General features: G+C 42.0%; 3 protein-coding genes across 3 annotated transcripts in view; 1 reads left to right on the forward strand and 2 right to left on the reverse strand.

Moving 5' to 3' along the window:
• LOC119912613 (butyrophilin-like protein 2) overlaps nucleotides 1-25,138 on the forward strand; it is a 566,400-nt gene that overhangs the window by 108,136 nt on the left and 433,126 nt on the right. The gene's annotated exons all lie outside the window — the stretch shown is intronic.
• Nucleotides 4,773-10,471, reverse strand: LOC119912737 (stress-associated endoplasmic reticulum protein 1-like). The gene is made up of 3 exons (XM_038732032.1): nucleotides 10,185-10,471; nucleotides 8,825-8,900; nucleotides 4,773-6,366 (listed from the first exon to the last, which is right to left on the reverse strand). The coding sequence occupies exons 1-3, from the start codon at nucleotides 10,266-10,268 to the stop codon at nucleotides 6,326-6,328; spliced, it is 201 nt and encodes a 66-aa protein (XP_038587960.1). The 5' UTR covers nucleotides 10,269-10,471; the 3' UTR covers nucleotides 4,773-6,325.
• Nucleotides 12,468-15,032, reverse strand: LOC119912732 (C-type natriuretic peptide 2-like). Its single transcript, XM_038732027.1, has 2 exons — nucleotides 14,902-15,032; nucleotides 12,468-13,229 (listed from the first exon to the last, which is right to left on the reverse strand). Exons 1-2 carry the CDS (start codon nucleotides 15,010-15,012, stop codon nucleotides 12,930-12,932), a joined length of 411 nt encoding a protein of 136 aa, XP_038587955.1. The 5' UTR covers nucleotides 15,013-15,032; the 3' UTR covers nucleotides 12,468-12,929.

Genomic DNA, 25,138 nt, shown 5'->3' on the forward strand with positions numbered 1-25,138 from the left:
AGGGTACAGTCCCTTCATACACACTAATCTCTTTATACACACTAATCTCTTTATACCTAATTTCTACTTCCCCTAACACTGCACCCATCAATCATTACTTCCCCATAAGGGTTCACTGTCCCTCTCACCAGCTGCAGAGCATTATGTTAAACTGTAATGGCCGGATACACGTAATGGCCAGATGCACATATGTTATACACCACACCATCTTGACTTTGAGCACCATCATTGATGTAAAACACAGAGTCCACTTCCTCTCAACTTGCCAGAGTCTTGCACTGACAGCTCTGAACATGGACCACCTGCCGAGTGCTCGATCCGGGATGTTGATGCGGCAGGTCTCTGTAACGATGTGGGCACAACAGTCTCTGTATTCCGTTATCTGGTCACTATGAGTCCCATTTTGTCCAGACTGGCTGTTTAGGAGCAGAATTAAGTCCAGCATGGCTCCTCTCCTGGTTCTCTTTCCCCTCCTCTGAGCGATCACTGCACCCGCCAAGGCGCCTGGTCCAGTTGTTTGGGCCGGGTGGATCGTGGACTGCTGCTCTTTAATCCAAAAAACCCGTCTTCATCTTCCAATGACTGGATTTATGTCAGAGGTAACGAATGTTTTGTCAATAAATCCGGAAAAAACAGATAAAAAACAAAAGTGTAGCAAAGTTTGAAGGAGCAACCGGCTGATGCTTCGACAAGCACTGCCTGTTTAAATGAGTTCATCTGCTCCGCCAACACTTCAACTCCATTCAATGCTTTCACTTCAGACCCTTTCAGTTCTCACTTGTTTCACCTCAGAAAAAGAAACGTCCCTTCCAGCTTCCCCTGCTCAGTTTACTCTACCTGGGGCCTGGACCACGAAGCGAGTTCAACATGCCCAGGATGTGTTTTCGTTATCTGGTTTAACTAACCCGAACAATCGCGATCGGGATAAGCGGCACCACGAAGCTGGTTATCAACTCGGTAAATCAACCCAGGGTTTCCCAATCCAGCCGGGAGCGCGTTCACATAAAAGAGGCGGTGTTAGCAGCAGATGACCAATCGCAGACATGAACAAGTCCACTGTCAGCAGAGGGTCATATTTTATGCACGAGGGTTAAACTGTAACACTACAGAAATACAACAGTAGCATCTGACACACGCAGGGAGACAGAAAATCACCGACAGTGTGAATGTCTAAATGAACAGTCTATAATAGTGCGTTGATTTTTATGAGCTGTATGAAAATATCTGCCTTATTGTTTCAGCTCGACTGGGTGTCGTTTTCCCACATTAAAAGACACGGGTCGTTCCCCGATCACTTTAAAAAACTTGTCGTCACTTCAAAAATTTGATTAATTTATTTAACACACTCAAAAGTGTGCCAAACATTGTTCTAAATTAACGTAATAAAACAATGAAACGTATTTCAATATCCCTACCAAACCATAATAGCCTATTCAGCCTCACATAAGGAAAATAAAACCTATTTATTTTAACGGCTGCGTCAGGCTGTGTGAAACAAACTGGGAGCAAATGAAAATTATTAAATACATTTCAAAGCACTAAGTAGGCTTATCCTGCTGTAGGCTACTGTAAAAACCTGTAGGGAACAATAGCCTGAGGCTTTAAATCTTCAGAGAGTTGATCTCTTATCTGGAACACAACCTGCTCCGGAGCAGGTTAGCCGTTCAGCATGAGATCTACCCTGGTAAGAAGTGAACCACCTTCGTGGTACTGAAAACCCAGAGTTAATCCCGAAGTTACCTGGATAAGATCAAATCCTGCTTACAGTCCTCTGCTTCCCTCTTCTTAAACACTGCAGCCAACACTAATAGCTGCTCTCTGAGCCACTTTGTACCAAAGTTACAGAGACAAAACAGGAGTTTCCTTCGTCTCTGGAGATAACTGAGCAACGCACGCTGGGAAGCCTGCCAATACTCTGATCATGTTTCAACTTAACATTTCAGGTTTTTAAGTTCTGCAGTGTTAAGTTGTATTAACGTTAAATAAATAAACATTATATATTTATTAAAGGCGTTTTCAACGTTTTACCCAAGCGGCAACCCCCAGGTCTCATAAATGAGGAATACAGTCTGGAGTGGTTTCACATTATTCCACTGAAAGACAAAGACGACAGCAGCTAGTAAACAATGCGGGATTTAAATACTTAAAAAATCTGCTTTGCAAATGTTCTCTGAGGAAGGAAACATTTGTTAGAGCTCCAAGACTTTTAAGTGAGAAACGTGGACTCATCAGATTCCTGCATGGTTGTCATTTACCCCGCTGGGGACTCGTCCTCACCACTTTTTGGAGTGGCTGTTTTTGTCCCAATCACTTTTTAAAAACCGAGAAATGTTAACTAACACATGACGATGATAAAGGCTCATTTGATCAGAAAACATGCAAATCCACAAAGTAACTTAATCTAAAGAAAACAAACCTTAATTTAATATATTAAGTGACGTCTTCAAAACGTCTGTCTTGACCAAACAACCGTCCAAAACGAAAAGTTATTCAGTTTTGTCAGTCATAAAGCTAAAGAAAAACTGCAAAACCTTTTATTTGAGAAGCTGATCGAACCAGAAATGACAAAAGACTTAAAGGATTATCAAAATAAATGTCAATTACTTAATCATTAATTAATTATTTCAGTTTTAATTAACTAATACGACTGTCAGCTAAATTTAACTTGAAAAACTGAAGCAACTGAGAAAACATGTTGAGCAATGGAAACAAAATTATGTAACTTCCTTTTTGGTTAATGACCTTCGTGACTTTCAGTCACGCAAGATTATTTAAAAAAGCAGCAACATCATGACGCATGTAAAAGTAATTAAATGTATTTCTACTGCTACTTTACATTTTCAAATTATTTTCTTTGCCTTGATATATATAGGGCCTATCAGGTGAAGCTAGCTTATATATATATATATATATATATATAGATAGATATAGATATGTATTAGTGCTACAGCTTATGAGTGATTAAAAATTTTAATGTGATTTTCTTGCGATTAATCACATTGTTACGTGCAAAATTGAATAACGAATTCTAAAGTAGTGTATTGCACACTTTTGATTTAAATGTACTGCTATATACACAAAAGTGCAATAACATGTGGTTTGCAAACACTAAACAAATAAGGTGCTTTTTACCAGCAGTATTCCCTTTACACAGTAGCAATAAAATATTTCTTGTAAATCAAAACTTAAAACATTAATGTGATCAAATCAAATATTAAACCTAACCTATTGCCAGGGAATTACCTTTTATCTAGCTTGTTGAAACAAGTTACCATTAGAGTCCAGTTTTCTTGGGTTTTTTTCTGAGCAGGTATCAGCAGAAACATTTTTCTTTTATCAGGGAGCAGCAGAAACAGTCTGCGTTCAGTACCAAGTGTCCCTGTTACTGTGAGGTGAAGTGGTCCAGCACAAGGTCTACTGGGTGTGTTCCCGTGAAACTGTCGCGCTCGTGCTCGCCTCACGCACACCCACGCGCTCGCCTCACGCACTCGGCCGCCTGCTGCCGAAGTTGAATTGTCTTTAACTTTTTGTACACGACGCGCTGCAGAAATCTGAGAGACTGAGAAACTGTGAGTTTCCACAATCTAAATAGTTATCAGGACATCAACAGGAGGGAAACTAGATGCAGACCTATCAGGTAAAGTTATGTATCATTTTAATTTAAGTTAAAAAGACTACAGCTGGGTAGCGCACAGAAGCCGTTGCCATGGTTACTGTCCATAGAGCGCCTGCGCTGTCTCCCTGTCTGTTCACCTGAGAACCTGCAGAAGCCTCTCCGCTGCTTGTTTGGGAAGGTTATTTGCAGGCTGATCGAAATCCCACCTCTCCTGTGACCCATGGTTTGACTGTATGTGTATTCAGAGCCAGTGAGCAACAGACTTTCAAAATAATAATTTTTAAAAACTGCGTTAACGTGCAACAATAGATTGTGGTGCAGTGGTTAGCACTGTCGCCTCACAGCAAGAAGGTCGCGGGTTGCATGTTCTCCCTGTGTCTGCGGGGGTTCCTCCCACCGTCCAAAGACATGCGGCCTAGGTTGATTTGTCCTTAGGTGTGAATGACAGCGTGAGGTTGTCTGTCTATGTGTGGCCCTGCGATGGACTGGCGACCTGTCCAGGGTGAACCCCGCCTTTCGCCCGATGTAAACTGGGATTGGCTCGAGCCCTCTGTGACCCTGTACGCAGGATAAGCGGTTGACGATGGATGGATATATTATATATATATATATATGTTTATTTAGCATAAACTGTAAAGATGCTTAAAGTCACATTTGTCCTTTATGGACTACAGTTCTTTGCGTCCTTTTCACTGTCTGGTAGCAGTTTGCAAGCTTGAAACACATTCCTGAGGACCTCCCTCCATTTTTCTCAGATCCATGACGTTGGTTTTGTTCCTCGTTTGCAGCCCCATACTGCTGCAGCCACGTGCAACGTCAGCTCCTGACATAACTACACCTTGCCTGGTTTATCTGCTCCAAACCAGCTGAAGGAAACGCACATATTTAGCATTTCCTTTTTTGCGACATTTCAAAAGTCCAGTTAAAATTCGCTTGACTAGATGAAAACATGGCTACTGACAGATGTTGTTTTGTTTCACATGATCTAACTGTGTGAAGATGTTTGGTTTCTTTTCTTTGTCTGACGAAGGCTGCGTAGGTCAGAACGTTGCATTAATAAAAGCCTTCATCTTCTCCTTCATAACAAACAGAGAAAGTCTTTATAATCAAGGATCCGGAGTCACAAACCAAAAGCAGGACACAGAGATCAGAGGCGTGTAGAGAAAAATATGTGGTTTTATTTTGTATAAAAGCGGAGCATGTCGTCCAGCAGGAGGCTCGCTGAGCTCTTCACCTCTCTGACCGCTTCACCTTTCCAAAACCTGAACCAGCAGCTGCTTTAAAAACCAGCAGCTCACAGTCTCCTCAAGTCAACGCAGCCGCAGTTTGACCGAAGCCACGACGTCAGATTTAATCTGAGGGGCGATTTTAATTCATTTAAAAACCACTTCTTTTTTTTTTTTTTATCCTTTCTGGAAAACATTTTTCAACAAACTGCTGCTTTTATTCCATTACACACAGATCCTGAGCTTCACACCACCGCTGCTGCCGACAGAAAGAGAGGAAAGAAAGTTTATTTTTCAGCTGAGAACTTCTCCATTTATTCGTCTTTGAGGTTTTTTATCGTTGTATTTTATGCTTTAGACGTCTTGTTCTGAAAGTTGTAAACTGTCCACAAAGAAAATCCAACAGAACCCTGCATTAAAACATTTACATTATTATTATTAAATTAACATTTATTCATTTCACACCCCGGCTGTTTATTCACTGACTGCTGCTGTTCTGTATATTTTAATTTAAATCATTTCACTCCCAGCCACATGACAGTCTGTTCAAACAGCTGCACATCGAGTCATTGGAGCCCTTTGGAGCTTTAAATAAAACTTCAGTGAGAGCAGAACACCCACCTGGATTTTTACCTCTTTTCACTCCTGATTATTTCAGTTTTATCTAAACGTTTGAGTGTCGACTTTAAAACCCTTTGAGCCAAAATGTGACTTCGGTTTATATTAGTATAACTGACTTCAGCAGAGAAATGTTATTATTTAACTGATCTAGAAAAAACTGTTTCCTCCAGCTTCTCACTTCTGTGCATGAACATTAATGTGAAATACTCACAGCAGCTTAACGCTGATGGGGGTGCGTCTGGCAGAGAGAGGATCCTGAATCCAGCAGGTGTTTTATTTGTTCTTTCGCAGCGAGCAGCCTTTATTTGTTCGTTAAAACTCAGCCGAGTATTTAATAAAGAAGAGAAATTCACAGTAAACGACCACAAACTGGGTCCACGGAGCGGAGATCCACCTGAAACTTACGGACGGGTTTAATAAAAGTCAGGCTCAGCAGCGGTTTACGGGATCTGTGGGTGATGAGATAAAAAGTCAGCGGCTCCTTTAAATCAAAAAGACACATCGGCTTCAGCCAAACGTCAGCGACAAACCGGCGGGGGGAGTAAAAAGCAGCTGGACGACTGCGTCAGACCGACAGGAGGGGGAGTTAAGACTTCATCTGACAAGCAATCAATAACCAATATCTGATCAGCTTCATCGACAGTGAAGGACGTAAAAAAAAAAACAACACACATCTGATTTACTGCAGACAGAGAGAGGGGTTGGGTTAGGTAGGAAGAAAAAACAGCTCAGATTTAAACTCCACAGGAACAAGTGTGTGTCTGTTTGTGTGTGTCTGTGAGTGTGCGTGCGGTAGGCGGGTCATGATGACGACGTGCACCCCCTCCCCCCCATGTGACTCTGCTCCAGGGGTTGAAGGTCATCACATGCCCTGCCTGATGCTCTGGATGATCTGGAAGATGGCTGCAAGACACACACACACACACACACACACACACACAGTAAATCAGTTGCAGTTGTCAGAAGGTTGATGCTAAGCTAACAGTTTCCCCCGCATTATTTTTTCCCTCTGGCAGCCCTACTGTGCTGTGATTGGCTAGAACACTTGCACGCGTCCCTGTGATTGGATGCCAGCTCTACGGTGGGCCGCTAACCGAGAGCGGCGCTAACAGCGACGTTAGCCCATCACAGTCACCCGCACAAAGGTGGAGTTTGTGGCTCAACGTCGACTCACAGGAAATGCCAACATGTTCTCGCTCGTCACATGTGGACGCTTGGTCAAGGCCCTTTGGCGTCGCCTTTTAACGCGCTGGTTAGCCCTTTAGCATCATTTATAGATGTTTTTGGCTCTGCGGTAAATATCAGTTAACACGAATGTTAACTTCCGTCACTTCCGTAACTTGCGCAATCTACGTAATTTGCGTAACTTAAATTAAAATATTTAATGTTGATTTTTTGATTCACACGGGACACGAATCCCGGTCTCCTGGTTCAAAGTCGGGGTTCTGGCCCTCCATCCACCCCTTTTCTATTAAATATCATATACCTGCCTTTACCGTCAAAAACTGATGCTACAGGGCTTCCCCCACTGCGTTGAACTATGACGCTATAGGGGTCCCCAGCCCGTTACAAACTGACGGCGATGGGTCTTGACCATGCGTCCATATGTGACGAGTCTGGGAGTGAGAACGCTTTTAAAATGCAGCAAAAGAAAAATAAGCTGTAGGTCGCAGCAACCCAAAATAATGGACTGTCCACCGCTGAGACGCTCAACCGCAGACTGTTTAACCCATTTTCATCACATTAACTTAGCTGAGGAGTTGTTTGTGTATCTGGTTCCGGTACAAGAACAAACATCCAGAACAAGTAGAACAATACAACAAGTTGAAAAGGTTCTACACAAAACTTTCAAATACAGTCTGTTACAGTTTTAATTGCTTTTTGCTTTGAATTGAAGAAATGTCTGATTTAAAACATTTATATTCGTATAGTTTTTATACTGGCCTATCACAGCACAGTGTGTTTCCTCCTGCTTCCTGTCTTTGTGCTAAGCTAGGCTCACTTCAGTCAAACTGCGTCTCACTTCAGATACTCCCGTTAGTACCCCAACACGTAGTACACTGTGTACTTACTTACTAGCCTAGGGCAGCGTCTCGAATCAAACACGGCTGTTGTGCTCTGGACATGACGATTTGTCACCAAAATATCTGCACTTCAATTAAATATTTTATTAACGTGCTTGTACTTTTTCAATCTCTGCCGCCAATTTGAAAATACGATGGTCGTCCCTTCTTGTTATGTAGCCAAGATGGCGACCGTTGAGGGTGAGAAGTACAAAAAAATAATTTAGCCTGTGTGAGTTCGGAGGACACAGTTTGAGTTTCAACTGAAGAACGAGTTCATCTTTCTGATAAAAGACGTGTTCACAGCCGAGGAGCTGCTGCGGTTTCACTTAAGATAAGAGCAGAGCTACGTGTCCGTGACCTCTGCAAGAGATGCAACAAGTCACTTCAGAGATACTTTACATCCTCCGCCCGTCCAAAGTGGGCTGGACTAAAGATAACGGCGTGTCTCCTCGCCGTTTGGTTGTTTTATTACAGCACACAGAGTACACACACTGCTGCAGCCAATAGTGCAAAACGAGTCACATCTGGATCCGTGTTGTTGCTCTCAGAGTAATGGTTTGGCACAGGTGCTCACAAGCGGCGTGAGTTGACACTTTAAAACACAGGTGAGCGAGTTTGAGCTACCAGATGTGAAACTAACCACGTAAAGAACATGTGGGAAGATTTCTGCAGACAATGTGTTAAAGTTAAAGCATTTAGAGGCTTTTAGTTTGCTGACACTTGTTTCCTGACAGCAGAGTGAAGGATTCTTTAATAATTAATTCATGTTCTGAGCTTTGGGCTGCATGTTGCATATTTTTTTAATAAAGTGAAGATTAATATTTTCTTCCAACTCATTTTGTTTCATGCTTTCATAAAGTATGACTTGTTTTAAAATGTATGAAATATGTTATACTTTATATTTCTTAGTTTTTTTAGCTTGACTGTGTAACCACTGTTACAGGGACTACAGATGAAAAACAGTCTCATTTACATTATGTTTTATTAATGTACACTGTCCCTGCTAAATGACACTGAATAAATAAAAATCATCTTCACTCTCTGTCTGCAGGTCAGAACTGACTTCAGCACACAAGCATCAGATGCTTGTAATTAAATAATAAAACCCCATAAATTAAAAAATCTAACAGCATTTAAGGCCTGATATGCGTGAGTAAGGAGCGTGTGACACCGAGACGCAGCTCTGCAGGAAACCCATTTAGATGAGATGAGCTGTGCAGGAAGCAGAGCTGCTTAACAGCAGTGCGTCCGTTATCACACGCGATACCTGTGTGATACCTGCAGGTGACACTCACCTGACCCACAAACCACGAAGACGAAGAGCGCCAGCAGCCACGGACCCACCGGAGACTTCTCCTCGTTTACTGGCCGCTGAAACACACAATATTACACATTTATTAGTGCGCACCAGGTAAACAAAGCCTCTTTTAGACTAACAAACATGGCTGCTCACTTCTTCCTTCTGGGAAAACAACACAGTAACTAGTATAAATCCTGCAGGCGGCGGGAGATGTTCTGCTGTGGTGTTTTCCTCTCACTCTGCTGCTGTTAATCAGCAGGGTGGCGTCGCTCTGTTCGCAGCACGGCGACAAAGTAACAACAAACTGACAGCAGCTGTGATCATCAGGTCACGGCTGAGCTCACGGGCCTCACTTACTTAATCGGCCCCTTTAGTCGTTTCCCCACAGGAAGAGAGAAAATATATTAGGAGGGCTACAAATAAACACTCATGCTGAGTCAAAATAAATCAAAATTAAGTCAGAATCATGAAATCTTTAAGTCAAACCACTATCATTTTCTTTTACTGCTCTCCAAAGTGTTGGTCTGGCCTAATTAGCTAGCCTACCATAAACACACTCATGTCAGAGATGGTTTCATTGGGCACACAATGCTGTTACAGCTGACACCACCATGCTAACAGAGCTCATCACAAACTCCATTGAGAAATCCGTATATTTAATGCTGCGTTTTATGTTTACAAAAGTAAATACAATTTAAAGAACAATAGTTTACGTTAATACAACGCGTTGGAAGCTCTCCTTAAATTCGGCTTATGCAAACTTTGCAAAATCAGACTTTTTCAAACCCTCTCTCTGAATCTTTAGTATTGTGTTCGTAACGTTGCACGCCGCGCCTCCGCCCACCGCGGTGTTTACAGCAAAAATGTACGCGAGAAACGGTTAACAAACGATATACATTTAACTTTTGTTTATGCCGAGTTAAAGACAAGGCAATCAAACAAAAGTATCATGTGATATATCACCGTATTTATTTAGCGTTTGTGACTCCACACGCAAAACCACATTAATGTGGCAGATTTCTGAATGGAGTCTGGCTCTCTTTCATTTCATCCACATTAACCAGTCACTTCATGCCACAGGCCAGCATTTCATTTGTTTTTCCGTCATCTATAATCTGCAAGAATATTTAAACGCGCTTTTATCTTATTAATGTTGGACTGTGCAAAATCGACCCCCCGTGTGTCGTTGCTAATGCTAATGCTAACGTTAGCTCTGTCAAACCCGAGCTGCCTCCAGAACTTGTCTCGCATTTTAACGTATAAAACCTGAACTAAAGCGGATTTATTGTGCATTTAAAAGAGATAAACTGATATGTTTTAAATCAGTTTAGCCCACGCAGCCCGGCTGTCAGTACCGATGTTTTCTGGACGTGTCCCCGCTGTGTGATGGTCTTGCTGTGCCGCTCGTTCGCCACTTTCATCCTCTGCACCGCCGACATGATTCGGGTTTGCCGACCGGGTCTGGACCGGGACCAGGAGGACGGAGAACAAGGAGGAGCCGGGAACTACAGCCGAGTATCAGGAGGAGGCGGTGCCGGTGAAAAGGTCCTGCTAGGACGGGAATCCGTGCCGAGGATCGGGTCTGTGTTGTGAGGCGGACAGCGTCCGAGTGAAGCTGCTAGCCGAGCGAGCTAACCCTGAAGCCAAGGGCCCCGTCACGTGACAGGGGACAACCAGATCCAAAGTGTCTCCCCGCTGCCCTCTAGTGTAGATGCCGCGAGATGTTTCAGTCACGTTTGTCAGTCGAAAATCATTAAACATCTTCTTTCTGATCGGAGTGAATATTATTAATTATTATATTAAGGACAACACGCGGCGTCCTGGTCTCATTCATGGACCAGAGAGAGCTTTTATTTCTTGATTACTGGTCTCACTGATCAGCAATCTGGCAAAACCAGAATCAGATTTAAGTGTTTTTACACATCTGAGCAATTTGTTTTGGCAACAGCAACAATGATAACAAGATATCTAAAAATATGAGTTTAGTATTTACATTATTGCAATAGAAGAATCACATTCAGATCTGATGTGTTGTGCAAACATTAACCTGGGGGGGGGCGGGGGTCTGAAACAGTTTTTGTCTGGGGTGCGAGGGGTCAGCTTCAATCCTTCCTGCTCGCCTCAGAGTCCTCGAGGCGTACAGGTCCTGAAGAGAAGGAAGATTCTTCTCTGCAGAGCGAATGATGCGCTGCAGCCTGCCCTTGTCGCTGGCGGTGGCAGCAGCGTACCAGATGGTGATGGAGGAGGTGAGGATGGACTCGATAATGGCGGTGAACATCATCAGCCTTATGTCCCTCTGTGGACGAGGACAAGTTATGTTCCCCCTCACCAAGGCAGATGGTGTTTCTAGAACAAGTTATCGCTGTCATGCATCTTTCATTTACAACTTCAGAAAGTCCATTGAATCATTTATCATGGCAGCAGGGTCCTGTGTGTTTAATATGCTGGGAAACATTGATTTATTTCTTTTTAATTAAATGTCATTTTGAAATTCCTGTATATAATTCTGTTTGTAATAACGGGACTAACACATCAACTCTGACAGGTTCCAGATCATCAGTGTTATTCACTTCACCTGTCAGTGGGCTTAATCTGAAGGCTGATTGGTGTGTGGTATATACAGGATATACATAGGTGTCATTTTTTTATTTATTTAAAAAGGACGGTGCATATTAATGGACATCTTAGCTTTTCAGCAATGTGAATATGCCAAAGTTAGTCTTGAGGCTTTACATCTGTAGTCCCCGGCAGGTCGTCTAGCTGACACAGCTAAACATTAAATTAGAGACAATACAACACAATTTTCAACATCATATTATAAAAGACACCACAGTTTTGCATACGGGGTTATGTAATTTAAGGTGCTGTTTAAGTGCCATTCCATGAAATCAAGTACAATTTTATTCTGTTTAAAGTGTGATTTAGAGCAGGAAAGTACTACAATAAAGTATTTCTCTACTACAAATGTGTTTTTTTTTTACAGTACCCATTTACTCTGGGGTCGTTTTCCCAGCACTTTATGAAAGCATTTGTTAAAAATATTTTGATAAATACAGTTTCTTGTGACAAGAAATGTTAAATAACAAATTAAAATACTATGAGAAAGGTTTATTTGAACAATAAAAAAACTGGAAAAATGTAACTTAAGCTATAAAAACAAGCAACTGATTACAGCATTATTTCCATTATATTTTTTACATTTTTAATTGTCATCTCCACTGGAATTTTGTGTATAAATAAAGCCCCTTACACTTTTTCACAGAATTTCTACAGAAAGTAGTAATTTAAGACCTTAATGCTCAAAGTCTGAGCCTTTATGTCTAAACCACTTTTCACTTTATATATAAACATATATATATATATATATATATATATATATATATATATATATATATATATATATATATATATATATATATATATATATATATATGGGGGGCCAACCCAGTACTAGCAAGGTGTACCTAATAAAGTGGCCAGTGAGTGTATAATATTTCTTTCTGAGATGTGGAGTAGAAGAAGAAAGTAGCATGAAAAGAAAAGACCTGAGTAAAGTACAAGTACCTCACTGTTGTACTTAAGTACAGCAGTGGAGTAAATGTACTAACTTACTGTCCAATAAAGCAACGTGAGCCAAGTTGAAGTTTCTCATTTTATTGCAGCGTGCAGTCAGACTGCCGTCAAATCCTCACACACACTCGCACACACACACACACTCATCAGCATGTTTAACACATGGTTGTCTCTCTTACACACACACAGTGTTCTGCTGGCTGTGTTGCAGCCAGGGGTCAGAGGTCAGAGTTCAGGGGTCAGGGGTCATTAATAGGATTCCAGGGGAGCTAGGAGGGAACCTCCGTTTCCTCTGATGTCTACCTGTGTCTAAAACAGGTGTGTTCCCTTTAGTTTAGTTTAGTTTAGTCCTTCGTTAGTAAAGTTCCAACACAAAGTCTCTGACCGGAGGCCTTGGGGTTCCTGGAGGTCAGAGGTCATGCAGGGTCAGCTCGTGGTCACCTGTAGTGACATCACAAGTTCAAAAGACAGGCGGAGTCAGCCTGTCTGGTCAGTAAAATTTAACATAGCGGTCTGCAGGACGGGGTCTAACAACCCAGCCCACTGATGGAGCCGATGCGGTCCATCTTCATCCCGAAGCATCCCCTCCCTCCCACCATCGACTTCCTGCTCCGCCTCCTCATCTTGGACTGTCGCTGGAGGAAGTCAAGGAAGAAGCGAGGGACCGCCTCCCGTCTGCCAGCCAATCCCTTCGCAGCACCGTGACCCGCGGCGAATACCCTGGGTGAGGGGGCAGGGAGTCCAGCTGAGCCCTCTGTGATGTCATCAGAGTTGGGCGGGGCCAAGATGAGAGAAGCGAGACGAGGGCCGAACAGAGAGTTTAAGACCTGAGGAAAGAGAAGGTTTAAAATGACGTTTATTTGTAAATTAATCAATGTAATAGATCACCAATCTGCGCAGAGTCTCAGCACCTCTCTGAAGAGCATGTGCTTTCTGCACACTAATATTTATGCCCTGAAACAAAAGTACATATTTCCATCGTGATTTCATATCCTCACACATCCGAAAGTTTTTATTAATAATGATAATAATAATAATTATAAGTACAATATTAGCTACAAAGTTACAGTAGTAGTATAATAACCCCAAAATACAATAAACACTTCAGATAATGTTGGTTGTAGCTAGCCCACCCCTACCCTCATCTTCACATCTTTCACTTTAGCCAGCATTAAGCCGTCACTCTAGACGCCACAAACAGGTTTTGTACTGAGTGTGGAGCTCCTCTACTTTTTGACCTCTGCTTGCCTTCTGTGCATCATCTTAGCAGCACTCACACCTCTAACAATGTCATTACCTATGCTGATGATACTTTATTATATATTATTTATTACTTTATTTATTATTTTTATTTCTCTGTCACCTGACTGTTGCCGTTAATCTCTGATAGTCCCCAAAACTCCTGCTAAAATAGACTACACTAGAGCTCATACTGTTACAAAGAAGTGTTGCATCAAAGAATGTACCGTAACTTGAGCTAAAGTTAACAGGAATGCTTCTGAATAATGTGATTTAATAAAATTATAACTACGTCACTGAAAAGATCCTGTTACTGAAACAAATAACTATAATTTACTGAAACATACGAAAACATAACATCATATACTAAACAAGACATTTTGAAAGCTTGAAGATTGCCTTTGTCTCTTTTGTCCTGGACTGAATGTACCCCTCTGACAAAACAACTGGCCCCAGACTGGCCCCCCAATAAAACTGGCCTACAACCGCCACTGTTTACACACAACAATACTGTATTTAATTTCAACTGTCCCTTATTACTGTACATTAATTACAGAGGCACAATCATCAGAGGTGAACCAGTCAGTCCCTCAGTCTGAGATTGCCTCCTGAAAGCTAAAATCTGCTCTCTGAATGTTATTTATTTTAACTATTGGACAACACATGCTTAAAATATCAGGGTCAGTGTATCACTGTGCATTTACATATTTTTTTCTTGGACTTGTTATGGGTCAGATGATCTGACTGTTTAAAGAAATTGAAAATGGAAGGAAATGTTTGTGTTTTTTTTATAAAAGTTTGAGGGGTTACGTGATCCAGGATAGCAAAACATGGGATTTCCAAATCTGGATCTTTCTGATCCAGATTAAATGTTTTGAACAACTGGGCCCTGGTAACTACTCAACATTTTGATCTTTATTGAGAAGTGACAGCAGGTCGTTTCTTTAAAACATGTTCTGATGATCTACCCTAGCTAAAGAACACAAAGATGATGAAGAACATGGGGAAAACAATGATGAGTATAGATACAAAACAGACGAAGATGAGCTGAAGGCTTAGTCTCAGGAAGGTTGAGAATGAGGCTAGAAGTTAAAGATGACGACAGAACTGATGAGGAAGATGAAGATGACAACGACCGAGAGGATCATGAGATTTTGAGCTTGAAGAAAGTGAGCGTGATCTTCAGATGAAGGTGATGATAATGATGATGATGTGATGAGGATGGCGATGAGGATGAATAAGAGGATGATCTACACAGACCTGTTTGTCGTCTTTTTGTGATGAAGGTCTCGACTCCACGGCAACAGTAAGGAAGAGGAGGAGGAGAGGAATGAAAGAAGAGGAGGAGGAGGAGGAAGATGAAACAGCCATCTTTGTATCGTGGGGAACAAAAATCTGACGAAAATCAGACAGAAAACAAGATTCAGTAAATGAAACATTGCCACGGCAGCAGATTGTCCTGTATGCTGATTGGCTGGAAGGTGTTCATTCATTGTTTTCTGCTGAAGGAAGATCATGTGATGTGAACGAAAGCTCGGGAGCAGCTACTAAATGTACCTTGTGGTGAGTTTGTCTTTATTAATGGTGCAAAAATGTAACTGTTGGCTTTATCAGCTGTTCATTAATTATTTGTTGATGACTGATGGGTCCATTTAAAAACATCAGTAAGGAGACATTTGGGCTGCCATGTTTTAATAAACCCTTTGTCTTTGTATCCATTCAAACCCCAGAAAGTTAACATGAAAGAAACAATTTTTCCACGTTTCTTGTATGTTGTGTCTCAATCATCTCATCGTAATCTTAATTCATACATACCTCTTCTTGCAGGCCGTGATTGAAAATAAGATATTTTGTTCTGAACTAATTTGCCTGGTTAAAAAAGGTTAAAAAAAGCTCTGAGAGCTAACTTTCCCTCTTCGGTAATTTAGAACTCCATAAAATGATGAACAGCCTTCAGAACAAAATGTCAGGAGGGGTTAGTGTTAACTGAAAGAAGCTCAGGGAGATGTTGTGGCTGAGTAGTGTTGGCACGTCTCCAGTCAGAGGTCTAGATGAAGGTCAGAGGTCTAGATTAAGGTCAGAGATCTAGATGAAGGTCAGAGGTCTAGATTAAGGTCAGAGATCTAGATGAAGGTCAGAGGTCTAGACGAAGGTCAGAGGTCTAGACGAAGGTCAGAGGTCTAGATGAAGGTCAGAGTACTAGATGTAGGTCAGAGGCCTAGATGAAGGTCAGAGTACTAGTTGAAGGTTAGAGGTCTAGACAAAGGTCTAGGTCTAGATGAAGGTCAAAATACTAGATTAAGTTCGTAGGTCTAGGTCTAGACGAAGGTCAGAGGTCTAGATCAAGGTCAGAGATCTAGATGAAGGTCAGAGGTCTAGATTAAGGTCAGAGATCTAGATTAAGGTCGGAGGTCTTGATGAAGATCGGAGGTCTAGATGAAGGTCAGAGGTCTGGATGAAGGTTAGAGTACTAGATTAAGGTTAGAGGTCTAGATGAAGGTCAAAATACTAGATTAAGGTCGTAGGTCTAGACGAAGGTCAGAGGTCTAGACGAAGGTCAGAGGTCTAGACGAAGGTCAGAGGTCTAGATGAAGGTCAGAGTACTAGACAAAGGTCAGAGGTCTAGACAAAGGTCAGAGTACTAGATGTAGGTCAGAGTACTAGATGTAGGTCAGAGTACTAGATGAAGGTCAGAGTACTAGATGTAGGTCAGAGTACTAGATGAAGGTCAGAGGCCTAGATGAAGGTCAGAGTACTAGATGAAGGTCAGAGTACTAGATTAAGTTCGGAGGTCTAGGTCTAGACGAAGGTCAGAGGTCTAGATGAAGGTCAGAGGTCTAGATGAAGGTCAGAGGTCTAGATTAAGGTCAGAGATCTAGATGAAGGTCAGAGGTCTAGATTAAGGTCAGAGATCTAGATTAAGGTCGGAGGTCTAGATGAAGATCGGAGGTCTAGATGAAGGTCAGAGGTCTGGATGAAGGTTAGAGTACTAGATTAAGGTTAGAGGTCTAGATGAAGGTCAAAATACTAGATTAAGTTCGTAGGTCTAGGTCTAGACGAAGGTCAGAGGTCTAGACGAAGGTCAGAGTACTAGACAAAGGTCAGAGGTCTAGATGAAGGTCAGAGTACTAGATGTAGGTCAGAGTACTAGATGAAGGTCAGAGTACTAGATGTAGGTCAGAGTACTAGATGAAGGTCAGAGTACTAGATTAAGGTTAGAGGTCTAGACAAAGGTCCAGGTCTAGATGAAGGTCAAAATACTAGATTAAGTTCGGAGGTCTAGGTCTAGACGAAGGTCAGAGGTCTAGACAAAGGTCAGAGGTCTAGACAAAGGTCAGAGGTCTAGATGAAGGTCAGAGGTCTAGACAAAGGTCAGAGGTCTAGATGAAGGTCAGAGGTCTAGATGAAGGTCAGAGGTCGCCCCTCTTTGAGTCCAACACGTTGGTCCACACTTAAACACCTCAAAGTGTTGGATGGATTCTGATGAAATATTGTTCAGACCTTCATGTTCCCCTCAGGATGAGCTCTAATAACTTTAGTGATCCTCTTACTTTTCATCCAGCGCCATCATCAGGTCAACGTGTTAATGTGTCCAACACTTTGGTTTGTGACCAAATCCCTGCAGAACTAATAACATCCCATCAGCCTGGGCTGCACCCTGTTTACTGCTTAAAGCTTCCACTTGTCATTGTCACTGCACCATCACCACCACACAGCAGCATACAGTTGTTTGCATTTAGCTCAAAGCACTGCTGTTTATAAGTGCAGCCTCACAGCTCACAGAGTTTCATCCATGAAGGTTTTATATTTGTAAAACTTTCCCACAACATAAAAACGTGACTGAAACGGTTTAATCTGTGTGGTGTCCCAGTGAGCGGCACCAGGGTGCAAAGCGCTACTGAGCATGTGCAGTGGAACGCAAACCCAGAAAATCTTTTTGGGCCCATGAGAAATTTTTACTCAAGTGAATGAGTCAGAGATCCATGCTCCTGACCCATGTATGGTGAGAGACTTGCCAGCAGCAGCAACACTGTGAACCCGGGGCCCCAGACCCTGAGGGGCCCCAGGGTCACAGTGTGACAGTTTGATTAATATAAAGTTACAGCTCCTGCATTTGTATTACAAACTACACGGAGCTCTCTCTGTTAGCTGGAAATACTTCAGGTTGTTTGTGGTAGATATTCAGCATTGGAAAGTATCCAAGTACATTTAATCAAGTACTGCACATTTGAGGTACTTGGACTAATTTTCTACAACTTTATACACATTTTAGAGGAGTACTTATTTTGCTTCACTACATTAATGTAACATATTATTAATATATAACTACATATACATATATAATTACTAGTTACTGTTTAAAACATATGATGAAACTCTAAAATACAGCAGATTTATCTAGTGACCGCTTTGAGGGGCCCGACCCGTCGGTTGGGAACGACTGGAGAAAAGTACAAATAACCTCGAGCAGCTCCAACAAGTAAATTTATTTTATTGTTAAAACATTAGATTAGATTTAAAGAAAATCTGTATCAGATGAGATTAAATTATGTTTTTATTATAATGATGAAATCATATTAAATCATCTAAACCTTCTCCCAGCAGCAGATGACATTTTAAACACTGAACTTTATGTTAAGTACAACAGGATTTAAAAGCAGCAGAACTTACTGACAGAAAGGTGAAGAGAAATATTCCAACAAAAATCCCAAATTTGAAACAAAAATCCTCAAAAAAACCCTCCAGAATATTCTGCTGGTCATCGATCAGTAATGAAAACTGCTTAAAAGTTTTCAATCAAAATGTTTTCTTCCAATAAAAACGATCGATTATTGGTCTCAGATGACGTCGTGACAGACTAAAAGTTGCAACGTTTTTTTGAATGAAGTTTGGTGTCTGTCCTGTCTCAGTGTCAGGACGGGTCGGTGGTCTACGTGCAGAGGACAGATGCACGCTAATATACAACCCGCCGCTGTGATGTCACACATTCTTACCACTGTTACCCCCGACAACGGGTCTCACACACACACACACACACACAGTCAATGGATGAGACAAAGATAGAAGAGCTGTGTGTGTGTGTCGTATATTGAAAAGTTTGGAGGAAAAAAAGAGACAAAAATATCGACCAATCAGATGCGAAGGTTAACGAAAAGAGTCACCTTCATTCACAAGTGAAAAATCACTTTTTAATCACGAAGGGTGTTTCAGACGTCCATGGGAAGATTTAAATGGTTGTTAAGGAGCCTGGAATGATCCTTGAGGAGGTCCCAGGATACCTTGAGGGGGGTTATTTAGCAGTTCTTGAAGAGACTCAGAGGTAGTTGAACAAGCTTCCTGGAGAACTTGAGCGGTTCCAAGGTCCTTGAAATAGCACAACCAAATGTTGCAGAAATGCTGCAAGTAGCAGAGACACAGTGTTTCCAGGGGACACTAAAAAGTGATGCACACAGCCGGGACACTTTCTGTTTGTCTTCTGTTTTCTCTGAAAGCGGTGAACGTTGTTGAACCAGTGAAGATGTTTTATTAAGCTGCCGTAGGTCAAACTCTCAGGCCCCGAGTTTCCTGCAGCATGTGAGGGAGTTAAAGGTTTCCTTGAGCAGGTGTCAAAACCTAAAAAGATTTCAGAGGTCAATGAGGAGTCTTTGAATGGATCCCATGATCCCTTGAGGGGTTTCATGAGGAGGATACATGTTTGGTTGAAAATGATCCTGGAGTCCTTGAAGGGTTTCAAGGTCCTAAAGGCATGTCAGAGGTCATTGAATTTGTGTCTGGAGTCACTGAAGGGGTTCCAGGTGTCCTTGAATAGGATCATGCCGTCATTGAAAAAGTGAGTGCTGAGTTGGTGCCTGGAATTCCTTGAGGGGTTATAAGTACCTGAGATGGTACCAGGGAGCGATAAGGAAGCTTATACTGTAGGTTTCCTGCAGTGGCAGCAGGATGCTTTGAGGGGGACTCCAGGAAGGACCCTGGAACCACTCAAAGACTCCTTCACACTGAGAAGCAACAGATAGCACTGACAAGTAGGTCCTGGATCACTCAAGGGGGTTCCAAGGTGTCTAGAGAGGTTCCAGGTGTCGCTGAGTGTGTAAGCTGCTAATCTAGTCCTGTTTACCTGTAAGTTAAAACACCTGGAGCTCTAATCATCATCCTCCTCCTCCTCTTCTTCATCTTTGACCATCCCTGCAAACACTGCCAGCACTCTGAAAAATGTTCTTATATATTCTATATTATATTCCAAGTACTGTGTTATTTTCATGGTATAAACTATAGATTATAGTGTTAATATATAGTTATATATTACTTATAGTTACTACACTCATTACAGTTTTGTATGTAGTTTACCACCAGGCCTCTATATTAATTCCACTTACAGCTGTTCCATTTCTATGGGTTGTTTTGATCCATTAAGTCAGCGGTTCCCAAACTTTTTAGGCAACGCACCCCGTTCTACATCTTGACCGTGTTGCTGCACCCCAATATATATATATATATATATATATATATATATATATATACACACACACACACTCACCTAAAGGATTATTAGGAACACCATACTAATACTGTGTTTGACCCCCTTTCGCCTTCAGAACTGCCTTAATTCTACATGGCATTGATTCAACAAGGTGCTGAAAGCATTCTTTAGAAATGTTGGCCCATATTGATGGATAGCATCTTGCAGTTGATGGAGATTTGTGGGATGCACATCCAGGGCGCGAAGCTCCCGTTCCACCGCATCCCAAAGATGCTCTATTGGGTTGAGATCTGGTGACTGTGGGGGCCATTTTAGTACAGTGAACTCATTGTCATGTTCAAGAAACCAATTTGAAATGATTGGAGCTTTGTGACATGGTGCATTATCCTGCTGGAAGTAGCCATCAGAGGATGGGTACATGGTGGCCATAAAGGGATGGACATGGTCAGAAACAACGCTCAGGTAGGCCGTGGCATTTAAACCATGCCCATTTGGCACTAAGGGGCCTAAAGTGTGCCAAGAAAACATCCCCCACACCATTACACCACCACCACCAGCAGCCTGCACAGTGGTAACAAGGCATGATGGATCCATGTTCTCATTCTGTTTACGCCAAATTCTGACTCTACCATCTGAATGTCTCAACAGAAATCGAGACTCATCAGACCAGGCAACATTTTTCCAGTCTTCAACTGTCCAATTTTGGTGAGCTCTTGCAAATTGTAGCCTCTTTTTCCTATTTGTAGTGGAGATGAGTGGTACCCGGTGGGGTCTTCTGCTGTTGTAGCCCATCCGCCTCAAGGTTGTGCGTGTTGTGGCTTCACAAATGCTTTGCTGCATACCTCGGTTGTAACTAGTGGTTATTTCAGTCAAAGTTGCTCTTCTATCAGCTTGAATCAGTCGGCCCATTCTCCTCTGACCTCTAGCATCAACAAGGCATTTTCGTCCACAGGACTGCCGCATACTGGATGTTTTTCCCTTTTCACACCATTCTTTGTAAACCCTAGAAATGGTTGTGCGTGAAAATCCCAGTAACTGAGCAGATTGTGAAATACTCAGACCGGCCCGTCTGGCACCAACAACCATGCCACGCTCAAAATTGCTTAAATCACCTTTCTTTCCCATTCTGACATTCAGTTTGGAGTTCAGGAGATTGTCTTGACCAGGACCACACCCTGTATATATATGGTTTGCATATATATATATATATATATATATATGTATAGTTTATTTATTTACTTATTTACTGTTTCAATGTCCCGCCCACATCTGATTGGTTACACGTCGTGAAACAAGGACAAAAAGAGGATCCATATAAGGATTTGAAAGTACAGCGCAGGTGGCTCAGCCTGAGAGAAGAAGGGAAGGGAGGTGAGTGAGTAGCCATTTCCTGTGCACTAACTATTAATAATAATGTTTTTAATTTGAAAATAAATTTACAAAGGAAAGTTTCAATTCAAGTTTTTATTTCTTAGTTATTACACCACTACACACCGTCATATTTTTTCACGCACCCCATAGAGGCAGCTCACGCACCACACTTTGGGAATCGCTGCATTAAATCATCCGTCTACACTGGTCTATTATATTAATGCTATATACTAACTAACCCTTGATGCAGAAGAATTACTGCAGGTTGCAGTCTTTACTCGCACATTGCCAATCATTGTTGCAGTTTGCACGTATCTATTTTTAGGGCAACATGCGAGTGAAGTACTCTGTGCAGCCCTGCAGCATCTATCCTGGACCCCCACGCTTTGGGTTGTTTGGTCTGTGTTTTATAGCTGTGTCTGTTCATTCAGAGCTGATCAGTGTCTGGTGTTTGTTTCCTGTTTTAGTTTGAAGTGGTGTGTGTCTTCCCTGTCTGATCACCTGATGTGTCTCACCTGTTTATTCCCTCCCGGCTCATTGGCCCTGTATACATGACCTGCTGGTCTGTTCTCTCATGTGTGTGGACTTATTTTTAATCACCTCTTGAATCCTGTTTTGCCTGATGTGCGCTGGATTTATGTTTCTAGACCTCAGCAGTGACTTGTGCACTTCTTGGTCAATAAATGATGAAACTCGTCCTGCCAGTTCTGGCGTCTGACATTTGGGTCCTACAAGCTGTCAAATCGTGAAAGAACACCAGAAACTGATAATTTCAAAACAAACTAAAACACAAAAACACAGACCAAACAGCCCAAACCATGACGGCTTTACGGAGGAGAGTGCGGCATTTTTATACAGGCTGAAAGTACGGTACATTAAATGGAAAGCATTTAATGGGAGGATACCGGGATAAACAATAGCAAAATCACGGGAAAAACAAGACGCTCGTCAGGTATGCCTTTGACCTCATCATCATCATCATCATCATCATCTTAGAGCGAATCAGACTCCAGTATTCTCTCTGTAATCAAACAGATGATTCTCACTCTCTCTCTGTCTCCCTCGCTCTTCCTCACGACCCCTGACCTCGGTCATCCCGCCTCCTCGTAAACAGTCACCGTGGCTACTGGGTCGTCGTTAGCAACTATTTCCTGTGGAAGGGGGCGGGGCTACAGAGGTTCACATCGTCCAAAGGAAAGGTGTGTGTGTGTGAGTGTGTTTAATGACCCCCTGCTGTCTTTGTCCCAGTCAGACAAATCCCCGCCCCCCATTCAGCCTCTGACGTCATCGACCACGCACATAAAACACACACACACACACACACACACACAGATTCAGCAAGAATAGCTCATCAATCACCTTATTAGAGAGAAAGAGGTCGCTGATCACAAAAACACTGTTATTGTGTGTGTGTGTGTGACGCAGACAACATTCCTGCCCGCCCCTCCGACAGCGACACACACTCTCCCAACTCCTCACAAACCCTATGAAACCGTCCCAGGATGCCTTGAGGGACACCAGGGGTCCCTGAGAAGATGCCAGAAGTAATTTAGTGTTTCTTTAGATTTTTTTTTTGATTAACAAGATTAGTTTCAGAAAGTGCATACAGTGCACACACACAATGCTAAACTTTCAAAATCACAACATTTATTTATAAACATTTTATTTTAAAAATAGGAATACACAATCATAATAATTAGCATGCAATAAACTTATACAAACAGCATATATACCCTACCTTTGTTTGTAAAGACATCGTTTGAAGGTGGGTTCACCGGGCTTAGAAATGTAAGCAAAGCACCTTGAGAAGGAAAGAAGATGTTTTATTTAGAGGATCAGAGAGTTCAAACTAAACACAGTTTACAGCCACCAATGCTGTCATGAAAAATCATTTACCCAGATGGCAACACATAGCTTATGTTTTCGTTTTGAGTCATGAATCAGGCAGACGCACAAGTTTTTTTTCTTATTCAGCAGTTGAGAGTTTCAGCACAGTTTGCAACCACCAATGCTTTTAAGATATTATGTTCTTATCCCCAAGCTGCTGGCAACATCCTACCTGAAGGTAACTTTTTGTACTCAGACTTGTACAAGCAGGAGAGCAACATGATATCATCGTTAATGCAAGACAGATAACTAGTGATGGGAATTGATAAGAATTTAACAATTCCGATTCTCAATGGGTGAGGGAATAAGTACAAATTTGTTTGTTTGTATTAACTCGCTTTAATATCTGATCAGAAGACACAGCACAGAGTATACACAAATTATATTGTTATATTATTATTGTTTTTCCTGCCAAGTACTAGGCAGAGCTTTTAAAACTCTGGCCGGACACAATCATCAACATGTCAGTCCATCTCTCAGTATTGACTGACTTCCTGTCTGTGCTTCTCAGCTCCAAGCCCACCGGTCCCTCCTGAAGACATACGAAGTCACATTAAGATCGTTATCAGCTCGGTGAGTCAACCCAGGTGTTAGCAGCAGATTACCAATCGCAAAAATGGACAAGTCCACTTGCAGCAGAGTCATATTTTACAAACCAAGAGCTGAATATAATACTAGACAAATTGGACATAGTCTAGCATAAGCTACACAGCTGCAACTGACACATGCAGGACGAAAGAAAGTCACAAATAGTGTGACTAACTTAAAGAATGTGACGTATTTCTCCTGTCCACTTCTGTAAAATTGTCACATTCTGCCTTTCGGCTATGTTTAGTTTAGCTCTCTGTGGGTTTTTGATATTTTGATCAGTTCAGTATCTGTCTCATAGTGTTTTGGGTTCTGTCCTGTGTCCAGTATCTGTTATATAGTCGGTTGTGTTTTGGGTTTCACTCATGTCCGTCTCTGTCTTCTTGGTGTCTTAGTTCCCAGTTCAGTGTTTTACTTCTTAGTCCTGTACCTTAGTTCATGTCTACTCCTGGTCTGTGTACTTCTGTATAGCTTTGCCCATGGCTGTTGTTATCTTAGCTTCAGTCTATCTCTGCTTGTGTCTGGATTAGTTTGTTGTTTTTATTATTCTGATCTGTTACTTCTTACCTTGATATGTTCAGTGTTCAGTACTTGTGTAATGTCTGCTCACCTCCAGTAATCTGCCTGCCATCCAGCCTCTCTGTTTTCCCTTCTGTCTCTCTGCCTCGTTAACCCTGATCCCAGTCACCTGTGTTGCTCCCGCCCTGCTTGTTAGTATAAATGTCTGGTGTTTCTGTTCATTGTAGTGTGAATACACACTGTTGCGTCTGATGTTGAGTGTTGTGCCTGTCTCTGTGAAGCCTGATCCTCTGTTTGGAAGTCTTACACCCAAACTGCATGTAAGCCATTTTTGTGTTTCTTGGATTAAACCCTGTGCACCTTCAGTCTACTCTCCAGTGTCTTGCGTTTGGGTTCTCTCCTGTTTGCACTTCATCTGAACCCTGACAAAACTATGTAGTTGGTTTAATTTCATGTAGCCTAGTTATTCTCCAGCCTGTGGTTTGGCTTTTCAGGTTACGTTAGCAAGACAATCAGCTGATCACTAATTGGCAATAAAACGTAGCTTCCAGCATGAGCGTGTTATATCCAGTGGGCCTGCTCCTCGGTTTACCTTTTGTTCCCCATCCTATTGTGCCCGTCCTTCTGTTTCCCCTTGTGAGTCTGCTTGGTTTG

Source organism: Micropterus salmoides, unplaced genomic scaffold (genome assembly GCF_014851395.1).
Source record: "Micropterus salmoides isolate LMB-PRFRI ecotype aquatic unplaced genomic scaffold, ASM1485139v1 Ms_hic_scaffold_2, whole genome shotgun sequence".
NCBI lineage: Eukaryota > Metazoa > Chordata > Actinopteri > Centrarchiformes > Centrarchidae > Micropterus > Micropterus salmoides.